General features: G+C 40.5%; 2 protein-coding genes across 3 annotated transcripts in view; one reads left to right on the top strand and one right to left on the bottom strand.

The window, feature by feature from the left end:
* fitm1l (fat storage inducing transmembrane protein 1, like) overlaps positions 1-16,481 on the bottom strand; it is a 95,192-nt gene that overhangs the window by 9,505 nt on the left and 69,206 nt on the right. The gene's annotated exons all lie outside the window — the stretch shown is intronic.
* Positions 1,798-13,933, top strand: LOC122841480 (myosin-7-like). Its single transcript, XM_044134795.1, has 39 exons — positions 1,798-1,892; positions 2,084-2,145; positions 2,342-2,552; positions 3,326-3,469; positions 3,575-3,731; positions 3,821-3,848; positions 3,957-4,062; positions 4,312-4,404; positions 4,662-4,725; positions 4,818-4,916; positions 5,000-5,103; positions 5,236-5,374; positions 5,455-5,573; positions 5,712-5,861; positions 5,944-6,114; positions 6,192-6,501; positions 6,598-6,677; positions 6,767-6,972; positions 7,049-7,172; positions 7,272-7,408; positions 7,511-7,766; positions 7,848-8,090; positions 8,169-8,345; positions 8,448-8,593; positions 8,691-8,781; positions 8,872-9,261; positions 9,356-9,482; positions 9,562-9,680; positions 9,781-9,977; positions 10,061-10,244; positions 10,814-10,979; positions 11,057-11,181; positions 11,264-11,572; positions 11,653-11,856; positions 11,948-12,244; positions 12,347-12,451; positions 12,545-12,640; positions 12,719-12,853; positions 12,990-13,933. The coding sequence occupies exons 3-39, from the start codon at positions 2,352-2,354 to the stop codon at positions 13,008-13,010; spliced, it is 5,820 nt and encodes a 1,939-aa protein (XP_043990730.1). The 5' UTR covers positions 1,798-1,892; positions 2,084-2,145; positions 2,342-2,351; the 3' UTR covers positions 13,011-13,933.

Genomic DNA, 16,481 nt, shown 5'->3' with positions numbered 1-16,481 from the left:
GCCGAGTGCATTTCAAAACTGTAATCTGTCTCTTTCTTTGTTGAACTCAGTGGCGGCTTTTTCCTTGTCGCATGTCACTGGAGGAAATGTTTCACTGTAATAATCACAGCCTCTAACAGCTTCAGTCAGAAAATGTAGTTTCTTTAGTTTTAGAGTTGATTCATACATTTCTCAACAAAACACATTCACCTATGGGACACAGAACCAGCCTCTTCCTGAGGTGTTTATTAACAACAGTGAGTAAAAGTAATTTTACTCAATGTAGCTTGTTTTAATGTGAAACCTTGAGGAAAACCCTTCTATCTAAGAAGGGTTTACTTCTTCTTCACCCACTGAGTATTTCAGGGATATGTTTAGCCCTCATTTGACCTCCAGAAGCCTTTTTAAGAGGTTTCTGAAGTGTCCTGTCTTCCTCCTTGGCAGGATTTTCACACACGCTAGAAATTTAGACAATCTAATCCTTTAAGCGCTTCTTCCTCCACTTGACAGCTTTCACCGCTGAGAACGATGGGTTTCATAGACACAGTATTGTGGCCACACAATGACTCATGCAACTCCTCTAAAACGCAACACGAAGCTTAAGTATTTCAGAGCTTACCTGAATATTGCTCTCCGCAGTCACGTTTGAAGTAAGGTTACTTTAAGCAAAGCATTGGTGTTGGCCCTCCTCATCATTTGGCCTTGATCTTCAATTATAAACTGTGCATGACAATTAGCTGAAGATACACTCAAACGTGTTAGGAAACTGGGAGGCCCGTCAATTATCAGGTAAGGTAAGGAGGATTAAAGATGAACAAAAAAAGGCCCTTCCGACGGTAATCAAACTTTTTTCACATTTTGTGTCATTAAAGCCACAACTTTAATATAATTTATTAGAACTGCATGTGATAGATCAACACAAATTAATGCAGAGCTGTAAAATAAAAGGAAAATGACATCTGACAATGTATCTTTTTATGTGTCTTAGTTTTTCTATTGGAATATGAACCTCAATGCCAGTCTCAAGTGCTTTTGTAGCCTTTCTCCAGGATTTCACTGTACTTGTGTAGCTCTATCCATTTTCTCAACAGCTCTGATGAACTCTTCCACTCCTGCAGAAGGAAAGCGTCCCCACAACATGATGCTGCCATCACCAAATTTCACAATAAAGAAGAGGCCGATGTGCAGATTCAGTTTGCCACTACAAAAAGCATTTTTGCTCAACAAGCATCTGACCACCACCTGGTCAGATGAGAGCAGAACATGTACTGGTTTCAAGAAATGCTTGTTGCAAACTGCAGAAGACATCAGATCTAACTTTTTCAGACAGCTGCCCATCAACCACATAGTCAAAATAATCTACGAAATAAAGTTCAGTGCAGTAAAGTTATATTCCGCAAATTTTCTGCAGCTAGGTTTAAACCCTTCAGGTCTCCCGCTGCCATGGAACCTGGTTTCTGTTCGTGAACGGTCCCCACTTGAAAAGAGTATTTCAGACTAGAGGTGACAGGGAAAAGTGTGACCGAATCCCAGATAGTGATGGTATGCTGCAGTGAGTCATGAGTGAGCTATGCAGCAGAAAGTTCCTGGCTCTATTCCCTGAAAAACCCAATTATTTGGACACAGAAGATAGAACCGAACGAGAGGAGAGGGCAGCCAGGCGTCTGCAGAGCCAAGCCGAGCTCTGTTACAAAGTGATAGAAATGATAATTACCACAGGGTGTCATTGTATGTGTGTGGGGACATTGTGGTATGTGTTGAATTGTGCACCTGATGATAACGATGAGTGTGTGTGTGGTGTTATCGGGTCAGGGTGGTGCCCTTGGCCTTGTAAGGCGGGTTATCTGGGGTTATATATTTGATCCCCGTCTCCCCTGCAGGTTCAGCAGATGCTTCATCTTCACCTGCTCTCTGTAAGTATGAACCACTGCTGCGGCTTTCTGTTGGTTTTTATTTGAGATTTCATCAAAGTGGAAAACATGCATTTTAACCGATTACATATATAATGATAGAACAAGACGCTGATGAAAGTAAAATCCTTTCAAATCATTTCATACATTTAGGAAGTCATGCCTAGATGTTTAAATGTTTCCATTTCCTGCAGGTGTTTCAGTGATTTTCAGCCTAAAGACTTGATCTCATCCTTCATCTGAGCCGAACCCACAGGTAAATTAACTTTCTCACGTTCATCATGGTATTTACATCATTTAAAAATAAATCTAATATGTGACTATTTTCCCATTACTATGCTAAATTGTCAATAAATCCCTTGTACAAAAATATAATTGTGAATAGATCACAAACACAAGTGGAAGACATGTCGCTTAACAAGTACTTCGCAATCTTTCGTTTGTGTCCACAGTACTGCAGCCATGGGGGATGCAGAGATGTCTGTGTATGGGGCGGCGGCCCCGTACTTGAGGAAGTCGGACAAGGAGCGAATGGAGGCCTCCACGCGTCTGTTCGACATCAAGAAGGAATGCTTCGTCCCGGATTCGGTTGAGGAGTTTGTGAAGGCAACCGTCGTCAGCCGAGAGGGAGATAAGGTCACCGTGGAGACGCAGAATGGGAAGGTGAGTGCTTTTGTGTATCAGGCATACATAGCCTTTATAAATAACACGCTCTTTAACATCAGTGATTCAGCAGGTAAGTAAAACCAGCTGTCAGTGAGTTTTCTGAGATGTTTTACCAAAACGGAATGAAGTGAAGTTGGGGCTGTTAAGGAGGCATTAGTTTACTCCTTGGTGTGTGTGAGAGAGAGTTTATCTGCGATCAAATCTGTGAGTGATATGACATGTCATGTCCTTAAGTAAACGTGAGCAGTATTGAGAATGAGATTGAAATTAGTGTCACTCTGGTGCCATCAGGCATTCACTCTCTTTTTGCTCTACAAAAGTAGAATGAGGCTGTAAAAGATCGTTTACATGAGTGGTGGCCTGCATGTTTTTAAAATTTTTTGGTTTTAAAATGTGTGCTTTTATTGTGATTTTAAGTGTCACATTGTTTCTATGTGTAAAACTTGAAAATCAATGTTCGCAAACACTTCGACAATTAGACAGAGCTTGAGCTAAAGACTTTCAGCATAATTGTGGCAAAATAAGATGATTTGTGCATGCAACATTTTTCAGATTTATCTAATGATTTTCTTTTTTTCTAAAAGAAAAATACATCACTATCCTTTGCCATAATATGCAAAGAATTACTATAATATTATCTGTTCTGTGTTGCTTTATCCCGTAAGATCTCAATAAAGGAGACAAACCAAATTGAGGGACATAAATTCATTTTCCAGCTGGTGTATGAAAACAAACAAAAAGACCAATGTATTAAACTTTCCTTGCTCCAGACTGTTACTGTCAAAGAGGCAGATGTTCTGCAACAGAACCCTCCCAAGTTTGACAAGATCGAGGACATGGCCATGTTGACCTTCCTCCATGAGCCAGCTGTGCTGTTTAACCTCAAAGAGCGCTACGCAGCATGGATGATCTACGTGAGTAGGCAACAAACAATAAACTTTCATTAGTGCACGGCTCAGGAAGTTCTAATTCTATCCACCCAAACCATGGTGAAACTGTGATTTTCTATGATCTCTCAGACCTACTCTGGGCTGTTCTGTGTGACTGTCAACCCCTACAAGTGGCTGCCAGTCTACAACCAAGAGGTGGTCGTTGCCTACAGAGGAAAGAAGAGGAGTGAAGCTCCTCCTCACATCTTCTCCATCTCTGACAATGCCTACCAGTACATGCTGGCAGGTAAAGGCAATCATTGTCCTACAGAAAACATTCTCAATGTGGTTTGTTGTCCTCACTGATAAAAATGTTCTTTGAAAACCTTTTGACAGACCGCGAAAACCAGTCAATTCTGATCACGTATGTAAATACTTTTCATCTTAAGTGTAGTAGAATATGATCTAAAATCAATATCTTATTCTGCATTCAGGAATGGATTTGTTTTGCTGTGTAACTCTGCTCCTACAGAGGAGAATCTGGTGCAGGAAAGACTGTGAACACCAAGAGAGTCATCCAGTACTTTGCAAGTATTGCAGCTGGAGGCATTAAGAAAGACCCCAATGCAAAAGACAAGGTGTGTGACGAGATTTTTCAGGGCTAAATGCAGCTGGAAAATAATAAAAATTGAGTCATTTTTCTGGCAAAGCAAAAATAATATGAGCAAAGGAATAAACTAAAGCTACTTTTCATTTCTCCCTATAGTAGCAACTGTAAGCAAACTTTGAAATTCAATGAGTCTTTTAGAGTTTAACATTACTTGATTCAATTGGAAGTAGAGGTTAATGGTGGATATTTCAGTAATTTTAATGTGTTTGTTTGACAGGGTACACTGGAGGATCAAATCATTCAGGCTAATCCTGCTCTGGAGGCCTTTGGCAATGCTAAGACCATCAGGAATGACAACTCCTCCAGATTTGTGAGGGCCTCCTTCGCATTCTTGATTACTTTTGTTATTTATTTAGTGTCCCAATCATGTAAGAGGTTTGGTTTCAACACAGTGACTGTTTTGTATTTCTGAAACCTGATTTATCTTAATTTAGATAATAGACAATGTTTTTCCTCTTGTTGTACAAGAGGGAAAAAATTTTGTAGCAACAGAAGGGGAGGAGGAAAAGGAGCTAACTGACAGGAGCATTTTTTGCAAATTGATAATTTTTTATTTTGTCCTTTCAGGGTAAATTCATCCGAATTCACTTCGACACCAGAGGAAAATTAGCTTCTGCTGATATCGAGACATGTAAGTATCAACATCCTTTTGCTTTTTACAACCACAAATTTTGCCAGTCTCTTTTTTTCTCATGGTTGTGACTTCTCTCTGGTTGTCCGAAGACCTGCTGGAGAAATCTCGTGTGACCTTCCAACTCAAGGCTGAGCGAGATTATCACATTTTCTACCAGATTCTTTCCAACAAGAAACCCGAAATCCTGGGTTAGCACAGTGCAGTAGAAAAAGCAGTTAACTATGTTGTATTGTTTTTTGCCTGATGTTATATTGATCTTTCTCTTCCCCAGAGATGCTGCTGATCACAAACAATCCATACGATTATGCATTCATCTCTCAGGGGGAAACTCAAGTGGGCTCCATAGATGACGCAGAGGAATTGTTGGCAACTGACGTAAGTTTCTCCATCTTTACTAGACATTAGGTTATGAAAAAGAAACATGGAAATGGAAATGTTAAATGTGTTGCAAAATATTTAGATGGGTAATAATATGGTAAACTGAGATGTGATTGTTTTCTTCTTCAGAATGCCTTCGATGTGTTGGGCTTTACTCAAGAAGAAAAAAACTCTGTGTACAAGCTCATTGGTGCCATCATGCACTATGGCAACATGAGGTTTAAGCAGAGGCCTCGCGAGGAGCAAGCAGAGGCCGATGGCACCGAGGGTGAGAAAAGAACTCTGAAACTTGTAAACATGCAGAAACTTGATGTGTATTCACCATTGCTGTTTGTGTGTTTTTCTTAGATGCTGACAAATCAGCGTATCTGATGGGCCTGAACTCTGCTGACCTCATCAAAGGTCTCTGTCACCCAAGAGTCAAAGTGGGGAATGAGTGGGTCACCAAAGGACAAAATGTTGCCCAGGTAAAAGAAAAGAGACAGCCTTAAAATGGTTTAATCTGTGGGTTTGTATATAATATCTCCATTTTATATCCTCCGAGGCAAATATGCTCTAAACTTGAACCTTTCTTTTTTAAATGTGGCTGACTGTCCATTTCACAGGTATACTATGCTGTTGGAGCTTTGTCCAAAGCTGTTTATGAGAAGATGTTCCTCTGGATGGTCATGAGAATCAACCAGTCACTGGAGACAAAGCAGCCTCGCCAGTACTTCATTGGAGTGCTGGACATTGCTGGGTTTGAGATCTTTGATGTAAGTTATCTTATTTGCAAATAGTAAACAGATCTATAAAAGTAATCTAAATGAAACAACAAAGATATGTTTTCTTTTTTAGTTAAACACTTTTGAGCAGCTGTGCATCAACTTCACCAATGAAAAACTGCAACAGTTTTTCAACCACCACATGTTTGTGCTGGAGCAGGAAGAGTACAAGAAAGAAGGAATTGAATGGACTTTCATTGACTTTGGTATGGATCTGCAGGCCTGTATCGACCTGATTGAAAAGGTGAGAATCAGAATATCAAACATATGAAGAAAGTTAAAGGTCATTTGTGTTTCAAACCACTTTCATAACCTTTTCAGCCCATGGGTATCATGTCCATCCTCGAAGAGGAGTGCATGTTTCCCAAAGCCTCTGATGCTACATTTAAAGCTAAGCTTTATGACAATCATCTGGGAAAATCAAACAACTTCCAGAAGCCTAGAGTTGCCAAAGGCAAACCAGAGGCACATTTTGCCCTGGTTCACTATGCTGGAACTGTTGACTATAATATCAACAACTGGCTGGTGAAGAACAAGGATCCTCTGAATGAGACTGTTGTTTTGCTGTACCAGAAGTCTACACTCAAGCTGCTTAGTATTCTCTTTGCAAATTATACTGGAGCTGATTCAGGTATTCCACCATTAGTATTTTGCTTTGTAGAAAATGGATAAGCATTGCATACTTACATTAACGTAAAATACTAACTCTACATATTTCACATTAAAGCATTGTCTGAAGCCAGTGAGGGTAAAAAAGAAAAGAAGAAGAAAGGATCATCGTTTCAGACTGTGTCTGCTCTCCATAGGGTAAAGTATATACACACACTACTTCATTTCCGGTAAATGTATGGCTTACAAATCCAAATTCTATACATTTTTGCACATCCATACTATAGGAGAACCTGAATAAGTTGATGACCAACCTGAGGTCTACCCATCCTCACTTTGTACGCTGCATCATTCCCAACGAGACCAAGACTCCTGGGGCCATGGAGAACCCTCTGGTGATGCACCAGCTGCGCTGTAACGGTGTCCTGGAAGGCATAAGGATCTGTAGGAAAGGCTTCCCTAACAGGATCCTCTATGGAGACTTTAAGCAGAGGTATTACCTCAGTACATCCAAAGGTTATTACCTTAGTACTCTACAATGTCCTGCTAACAAATATATGATTTCCCAGATATCGTATCTTGAATCCTGCTGCCATCCCAGAGGGACAGTTTATTGACAGCAGGAAAGGAGCCGAAAAACTTCTAGGATCTCTTGATATCGACCATAACCAGTACAAGTTTGGTCACACTAAGGTACTGCCTGGGTTTTCTAAGACCAAAGGGAACAAAAGATTTGAATTACGACACAGACAGTGTGATAGGTAACTTTTTAAAATTAAATGCTGTATTTAGGTGTTCTTCAAGGCTGGACTGCTGGGCCTACTCGAGGAGATGAGAGATGAGCGTCTTTCCAAAATCATTACTGCAATTCAAGCCAGGTCTCGTGGTCTTTTGTCTCGCGTAGAGTATCAGAAGATGGTGGAACGCAGGTTTGTTTCATACAACTTACAATGTTCTTTACACATTACAGTTAGCTGCTTGTGGTCATATTTTCAATAAAACTGTTTTGAAATATATATATTTTTAAATAGAGATGCACTATTGGTAATCCAGTGGAACATCCGTGCCTTCATGGGGGTCAAGAATTGGCCCTGGATGAAGTTGTTCTTCAAGATCAAACCTCTCTTGAAATCTGCTGAAGCAGAAAAGGAGATGGCCAACATGAAGGAAGAATTCCTGAAACTGAAAGAGGCCTATGCAAAATCTGAAGCTCGCAGAAAAGAGCTGGAAGAAAAAATGGTCTCCCTTCTCCAAGAGAAGAATGACCTGCAGCTCCAAGTCCAAACTGTAAGAATAACAACATTTCTGAATTTTCTCTGAAGATGTTGCTGAGTTTCCCCTCCCCCACTAACAACTCATGTTCGACAGGAACAAGATAATCTCTGCGATGCAGAGGAGCGATGTGAGGGTCTGATCAAAAACAAAATCCAACTGGAAGCAAAAATCAAGGAGTTGACAGAAAGACTGGAGGATGAGGAGGAGATTAATGCTGAGCTGACCGCTAAGAAGAGAAAGCTAGAAGATGAATGCTCTGAGTTAAAGAAGGACATTGATGACTTGGAGCTAACTCTGGCAAAGGTGGAGAAAGAGAAACACGCTACTGAGAACAAGGTACCACAAACCACAACACCAAAACACGTCATGCTGTCAAATCCCACTGATTCACACTGAAAACCTTTTGGCCTCTAGGTCAAGAACCTGACAGAGGAGATGGCTGCTTTGGACGAAATCATCGCCAAACTCACAAAGGAGAAAAAAGCTTTACAGGAAGCTCATCAACAAACCCTGGATGACCTGCAGAGTGAGGAAGACAAAGTCAACATTCTGACCAAGGCCAAGACGAAGCTGGAGCAGCAAGTGGACGATGTGAGATGACATTGAATAGAATCAAAATACAGTAACTTGACACTATTCTAAACTGCATTTTAAAATGCTAAGCAGTTACAACAGTTATTTCTTTGTTTTTAGCTTGAAGGATCCCTTGAGCAAGAAAAGAAGATTAGGATGGATCTTGAGAGGGCAAAGAGGAAGCTGGAGGGTGACTTAAAGTTGAGCCAGGAGTCCATAATGGATCTCGAAAATGATAAGCAACAGCTGGAGGAGCGACTGAAAAAGTATACACCTTCTCTAATATTATGTAATGAGTTTATAGACAAAACACCATTGGTCAATGTTTTTGTAGCCTAAAACTAACAAGAAAAAATCCTGCAGGAAAGACTTTGAAATCAGTCAGCTGAACAGCAAACTGGAAGATGATCTGGCAATAATCAGCCAACTTCAGAAGAAGTTAAAAGAGCTGCAGGTAAAACCTTGCCATTACATGATCATTATTAAAGTTATACACAAGTTCACAAAGTACTGATGCAACAAATTTACACCACTCTAATGGTAGGCCCGTGTGGAAGAACTAGAGGAAGAGCTTGAAGCAGAACGAGCTGCTCGAGCCAAGGTGGAGAAGCAGAGAGCAGACTTGGCTAGAGAGTTAGAGGAGATCAGTGAGAGACTGGAGGAGGCTGGAGGAGCCACAGCCGTCCAGATTGAGATGAACAAGAAGAGGGAGGCCGAGTTCCAGAAACTCCGCAGAGACCTCGAAGAGGCCACCCTGCACCATGAAGCCACCACTGCCACTCTGAGGAAGAAACAAGCCGACAGTGTTGCTGACCTGGGAGAACAGATCGACAACCTGCAGAGAGTCAAGCAGAAGCTGGAGAAGGAGAAGAGCGAGCTTAGACTGGAGCTGGATGATGTTGTGTCCAGTATGGAGCAGATTGTCAAATCCAAGGTATGTGTGGTGTTCTGATAGCTTTCAAGACAACAACAATCTCAGCAAAAAAATACTATGCAAGGTCTGTGATATGTGCACCATTTCTTTTCAGACTATCCTGGAGAAAACTTGCAGAACTTTAGAGGATCAAACAAATGAATACAGAACAAAATGTGATGAATACCAAAGATCTCTCAATGACTTCACCACCCAGAAAGCCAAACTTCAAGCTGAGAATGGTTAGTCTCTTTTTCCACTTAAAACATTAATAGTTTTCTATAAAGAGGCATGTACATGTGGACATTCTGACATCTACAGATGAGCTCTCAAGACAAATGGAGGAGAAAGAATCACTTATTTCTCAGCTCACCAGAGGAAAAAATTCCTACAATCAACAGCTTGAAGACCTAAAACGACAACTGGAAGAAGAGATAAAGGTTTGAAATCATTTCTGGATAAAACAGAATTAATGATTTTTTTATTTTTTTATTTTACAAAACAAAATCTTAAGTCATATATAATTTATCCTGACCTCAGGCCAAGAATGCATTAGCCCATGCGGTGCAGTCTGCTCGCCATGATTGTGACCTCCTTAGGGAGCAGTACGAGGAGGAGCAGGAGGCCAAGGCTGAACTTCAGCGCAGCATGTCCAAGGCCAACTCTGAGGTGGCTCAGTGGAGAACCAAGTACGAAACTGATGCCATCCAGAGAACCGAGGAACTGGAGGAAGCCAAGTGAGTACAGCACATTTGAATTTCAGTGACTGTAAAAAGTTTGAAAGCAGCCAATCCCAATCCTGGATTCTTCAATAATCCAGGAAGAAGCTGGCTCAGCGTCTGCAGGAGGCCGAGGAGGCAGTTGAAGCAGTGAACGCTAAATGCTCCTCTCTGGAGAAGACCAAACACAGGCTGCAGAATGAGATCGAAGATCTCATGGTGGATGTGGAGAGGTCTAATGCTGTTGCTGCTGCTCTGGACAAGAAGCAAAGGAATTTTGACAAAGTATGTTTGACATTTTCTTTAAAAAACACACAAACAAGTCTGGTCCACCATCACATAAAAATAATAACCACATGTATGATAAAACTTAACAAGTACATGACATAATTCAGTGTGTGATTATTTATTTACCAATATGTAAGAAAACCAGATTGCTTATAAAACTAGAACATGTCATGACCCTTAGCTGCCAATCATACTCGTGTACTCACTGCTAAATGTGCTAATGGCAGAGAAACAACTTAATATTATAGGAAAACTGTCTATCGGCCATTTTTGGTAGCAATGCTAACTAGCTTGTGCATTCGTGGTAGGCTCTGTTATGAGGAATGAGCTGAAGCATATCAGAAACCAATGGGGAGGGTATGATATGAGCAACATGTTTTGGTTAAATGCATAACAAGCAATACGATACATCATTGTTGGTGCATGATGAGACTGTAAATAACATCTGGATAAAAAAAACAACATATTTTCACATAATGTCGCTTTGATCAAAGAAAAAGAATAATAGTAGAAAATTTAATGTGTCGAATGAGATGTTACATCCTGATTTGAATCTCAATGTCCAGGTCTTGTCAGAGTGGAAGCAGAAATATGAAGAGTCTCAGTGTGAGCTGGAAAGCTCCCAGAAAGAAGCCAGATCATTGAGCACTGAACTCTTCAAACTTAAAAATTCCTACGAAGAGTCTCTTGAACATCTGGAGACGATGAAGAGGGAGAACAAGAACCTTCAAGGTAATATGTCACTGAATGTGAACTTGCAAAGGTAAAATAGGCAATGCAAAACTGAATGGATGCACTTTCATTAACAGAGGAAATTTCTGACCTCACTGAGCAACTTGGTGAAGGTGGGAAAACTGTTCATGAGTTGGAGAAAGCTCGAAAGCAGCTGGAGCAGGAAAAAGGGGAGATTCAGTCTGCCCTAGAGGAAGCAGAGGTAAGATTATAACCAACTTAGGTTAATACATAGCTTAAAATAAAAGTCAGATTTCCAACCAGAGACTGGATCTGTGTTAAAGGGTTCCCTTGAACACGAGGAAGGCAAGATACTGAGAGTTCAGCTTGAGTTTAACCAGATTAAGAGTGAAATGGAGCGTAAACTGGCTGAGAAAGATGAGGAAATGGAGCAGTGCAAGAGGAACCTGCAGAGGACAATCGACACCCTGCAGAGTTCTCTTGAGGCCGAGTGCCGCAGCAGGAATGAAGCCCTTCGTCTGAAAAAGAAGATGGAGGGAGACCTCAATGAGATGGAGATCCAGCTTAGCCAAGCCAACAGGCAGGCGGCTGAGTCCCAGAAACAACTCAAGTCTGTTCATGCACACCTGAAGGTAAACTCAAACAGAAGAAACTCACTTTATACTCTTAAAATATCTATAAGCATTAATGTGGTGAATGCCATTCTGTAAAGGATTGCCAAATTCAGCTGGATGAGTCGGTTCGGGCTAATGATGACCTAAAAGAGAACATGGCCATTGTTGAAAGACGCAACAACCTGCTTCAGGCAGAACTGGAGGAACTGAGAGGCGCTTTAGAGCAAACCGAACGAAGCCGCAAACTTGCTGAGCAAGAGCTGCTGGATGTTAGTGAACGGGTGCAGCTACTGCACTCACAGGTGAGACTACAACTCAAAGATAACAATACTTCCTGTATGAAAAACCAACAGCTTCACAAACTCTCAAATATCTCATTTTGAAACCACACAGAACACCAGCTTGATAAACCAGAAGAAGAAGCTGGAGGGTGATACAGTCCAGCTTCAATCAGAAGTGGAGGACTCGCTGCAGGAGTGCAGAAATGCTGAAGAGAAGGCAAAGAAGGCCATCACTGATGCTGCCATGATGGCAGAGGAACTGAAGAAAGAGCAGGACACCAGCGCTCACCTGGAGCGCATGAAGAAGAACATGGAGCAGACCATCAAAGACCTGCAGCACCGTCTGGATGAAGCTGAACAGATCGCCATGAAGGGAGGCAAGAAGCAGGTCCAGAAGCTCGAGGCCAGGGTGAGCATATCTGTTTTTGCACATATGTACTGAAAATATACAGTATATTTGCAAATGAACAAAAAACAGAAAAATATAAGGTATGCACAAAATGCTCTTAAGGTGCGGGAACTAGAAAACGAAGTAGAAATGGAGCAGAAGAAAAGCGGTGAAGCTGTGAAAGGAGTCCGTAAATATGAGCGCCGCATCAAGGAGCTGACCTATCAGGTGTGCTGAATGCAATATCCGGTATCCAACAATGCTGTTCAAGGTCATTTAGCAGAAGTTTGATATATTAACATTGTCTCTCATCATCTGCAGACTGAGGAAGATCGAAAAAATATCGCCCGACTGCAAGACTTGGTGGACAAACTGCAGCTGAAAGTCAAAGCCTACAAAAGATCTGCTGAGGAGGCTGTAAGTGTGAAGATGTGTTAAAGTATTTATATGAATTCTTCAATGAACATTTCCGTTTCCTGTTTTCTTTTCAACCAGGAGGAACAGGCTAATGTTCATCTTTCCAAGTTCCGAAAGCTGCAGCATGAGCTGGACGAGGCTGAAGAGAGAGCCGACATTGCCGAGTCTCAAGTCAACAAGATGCGGGTCAAGAGCCGTGACTCTGGCCCCAAGGTAGGAAGCATGCAAGTTTTATCAAAAAACTTCCATGTGCTATGTACACTTAGAGTCTGCTGATGCCACACTACGCTGAATACTAAATGGCTGTTTCTCTTTTTCTCTATCTCCAAATTTGGGGGGGGTGCAACAGAAAGGGTTTGATGAGGAGTGAAGCGTTGGAGTCTGCTGAAATCTTCCTGCCTGCTGTGTACTGTAGATCCCCTTCACTGTCACTGTTCACAACCTGTAGTCCTAATAAAACCACATTAAGAAGTGCAGTCCACACATTCTTGTCTTTGTTATGTCTATTTGAATCTTTTCCTGAACAATGTGTTGAAGGGAAATTAGAAAGCTCTTTTGAAATTTGTAATTTTTTAATTAGATATGAGACATGCTGAAATTGATATGTGGGACGGCAAACAAAGGTCCCAGTATGAAGCCATAGAGAATAGGATAATTTGTTTTTCTCTTACACAATTATGAGTTAGAATAGAATAGAAATAGCCTTTGTTATCCATAGTCTAGAAATTCCCCTGATTCAGTTTTTACTTATTTGATTCAGCAAAAATAATATAAACATAATAAATACCAACCCAGTCAAAGATCAACATCAGCTCAATTTTATTTGATATGAATAAACATATTGATTGAATTAAACATTGTTACAGGCCTGAATGCTGAATTTATGTTGAGCTTTTGTTTGTTTCCATAAATTGTTAACTTTCTTGATTTCACACATAATCTAAATGAAGAACACCATCTCAAGTATATGCACTGGCTCTATTCCACGGTTTGTACTAGTTTTTCAGGTCATACTTTTCCCAGATTTACATACGTAGTCTATTTTTGAAGTATAAATATAAAAGATTATCACCCACAGCACGATGATATCACCACCATACTTGACATTTTTGGATTAAGAATAAAAGCAAAGTCCCTCTTCCAAAACCAACATATTTAAATTAACTCTAGACATAAATGACAAGAAGCAATATTTTTGTGGGTGTCTGCATATATTTGAGCCTCTGTTGTTGATTTTTCCTGTGTTCAGTTGCATCCTAAAATGCCCAAATTTAATAAAAACATTCATGTACATGCTGTGTGTATGTAAGCTTTTTATTAGTCATGATCAGGTTTGGTAATGATGCAACAGGAGAGCAAGGTGTAGACTTAAATAGAAAAAAAAAGAAATAGGGACATGGGATTTAGTGCAAAATGAAAAACTGAACTAAAAACTGGAAAGCTGTGGTGCAGATATAGCTAAGAGACAAAGCAAATGTCCTGCTCTAAAATTAGAGTCAACCAAAGCCTAAAAGCTTGAGCAGAGGTCAACAATAAACCGGTGCTCATGCGTAGATCCACCATAATTTCACACATGATCACTTGCAGCTGGTCATTGGATCACGGCTAAAATCTGCATGTTCCTACAGAGAACTGGACAGGAGTTCTTGGATTCAGTACAAAAAAAAAACTATTTCCAGGTACCAGAAATAAGTCGACAGGAACAGGAACGTATGCAGAAATGAAACAATAGATTAAACCTTATTAACCTTAACCTTAGGCCACTATGGTTAAGATAATAAATTCATTTTTAACAACCAAATGCACAACTTCCCCCCTTTTATTTTGAGCTCAAAAGTATGGAGGCACATAGAAACAAAGATGACTTCTATCTGACTTAAAAGCGAAATCTGCCTGATTGTCCAGAGGTTTTCTGGCCATTATTCATGTCTGATTCTCTGATGCTTCAGTGGGAAATTTTGCAATGACATAAAGTGGGAGGAGTTTAGAGAGGAGATCCCAGACTCCTATAGGGTGAAACTCAGGAAGCCCCGTGTCTTCTCCTATTACATGTCCTCTCCTAAACTCCTCTGGCTGACAAGCAGGTATCTACCCGCTAATGAAGACATATTTACACCTCTGCTCATAGTGGCGAACCACAAACAGCACAGGGTGTGTGTGTAGGCGTGTGTGAGTGTGTGTGGAGGGCTTATCAGTAAGATTAACAGGATATCAGAGCTCACACTGATAAAGGAGGAACCCAAGAAGGAACAGTTTGGTGTCTCTGCAGCTACACCACAGTTTGGGTTGAACTGAAAGCTTTAGATTTCTTTGAGCCAGAAACTTACAAGTAAATGGCTTTAGATTTTTATAATTAACCTTTTCTTATTGTCTGCACTAAGCTAATGATATATAGAGTCTAAGTGACAGAACTCTGCCATTTAACAAATAAGAGAAATCCTAAATTAACAAATATGTTTTAGAAGGTACCTAACTGTACGTTAAACTGGAACCAAGGTTGATGAGGTATCTGTTTACAGTTGGGTGACAAAGACATTCAAGCTGCTCTTCACACCACCCTGTAATGTTTTTATTCAATTAGACACAAGTGATGACAGTGTACATTTGTCGTGACATAAAAAAAGTATTTAAATCACGTTGATTTAAATTAAATTGTCCTTATTTAAAGGGTAGGCATCAGATGTGTGATGTTGGGGTTATTTTTGCTTGCTCTTTAGCAGACTGCATGAAATCTCTCGCTTACATTTGGCATGCTAGCGCCAGCTGTCGGAGCAGGCTCGGCGAAGTTGTCACAATGGAAATAATCTCAGCACTTGTCAGCGGCCGTTGACCCTCCTTTTATCTCTTAACCTTTGAAGAGGCTGCAGATATGGCTCAAAGTAGCTAGATGTGCTATGCAGTCCAAGTAATGAATGATGACATGATGCTTAAATTATCATAAATGTTGGAATTGAATCGGAAGAGGCTTCGGTTGTCAGTTTCAAGCCATTTCAGACCAACACCAGAGAAACAGCTGATCCTACATGCAGACAAAAGCTGGATCCTGACTGTTCTCCACACTCTGCGGTTCTCCACGGGAATCTCGCATGGTTATCTTTGTCCATGAAAAAACACAATGCTATGTCAACAAGCCTGTATCTAAGAGGCCAGCTTTTCTAGCTTCACCACGATAATGCAAACAGGCTCCTGCTTTGACACTGGAGCTCATCATGTTGCTCCAGCTTCTCACTGCTCGACATATTTATTGCCTTTGAGAGAATCCAAAGCATGTCCACCTGTGACAGACCTTTGTCTGTGCAGCATCGCTCTTGTCGTCTGGTTAATCTTTCAGAATAATGTTCTTTATTTAGACCCACTCACTCACTAAGTGATGACTGCTGTTGTTACCATGAAGTCCATCCACTCTGTAATAACCAAAGACAATCTGTGACTCATGCTGCACTGGGACTCTACTTAAGCCCTGAGAGTAATGGACACCAATAGATGAGATATTTCACTGAAGCATTTCCCCAGAAACAATGTACATCTACCTTTGTGTTTCAAAAACAACACCGGTAATTAACATGTACCGAATTATTTATCCTAATAGCAACAGATGTCAACAATGAAACTGTTTCCTACTGCTACAACTCTTAAAATGTTGTTTATTTTTACCTTCATTTTTATTTTTTAATTATACTTGCTAAATAAAAATGCATTTAATCAATTTCATTTATGCAATTTAAATGATTCTGAGTTGCTTGGCAGTTACTTAGAGTTTACTATAGACCCACATTTACTTTTCTGCAAAAGTCTTTATCACTTACATTTTTTACATTTATTTACAGTATATTTTACCAGT

This window comes from Gambusia affinis, linkage group LG12, assembly GCF_019740435.1.
Source record: "Gambusia affinis linkage group LG12, SWU_Gaff_1.0, whole genome shotgun sequence".
Classification (NCBI taxonomy): Eukaryota; Metazoa; Chordata; class Actinopteri; order Cyprinodontiformes; family Poeciliidae; genus Gambusia; species Gambusia affinis.
Note: the sequence above shows the minus strand (reverse complement) of the source record. Positions and strands in the feature narration are given on the sequence as shown.

Coding starts and splice junctions, on each gene's coding strand:
- LOC122841480 (XM_044134795.1), top strand. CDS start 2,352: ATGGGGGATGCAGAGATGTCTGTGTATGGGGCGGCGGCCCCGTACTTG. Junction 4,405..4,661: donor ATGACAACTCCTCCAGATTT/GTGAGGGCCTCC, acceptor TTGTCCTTTCAG/GGTAAATTCATCCGAATTCA. Junction 6,502..6,597: donor TTATACTGGAGCTGATTCAG/GTATTCCACCAT, acceptor TTCACATTAAAG/CATTGTCTGAAGCCAGTGAG.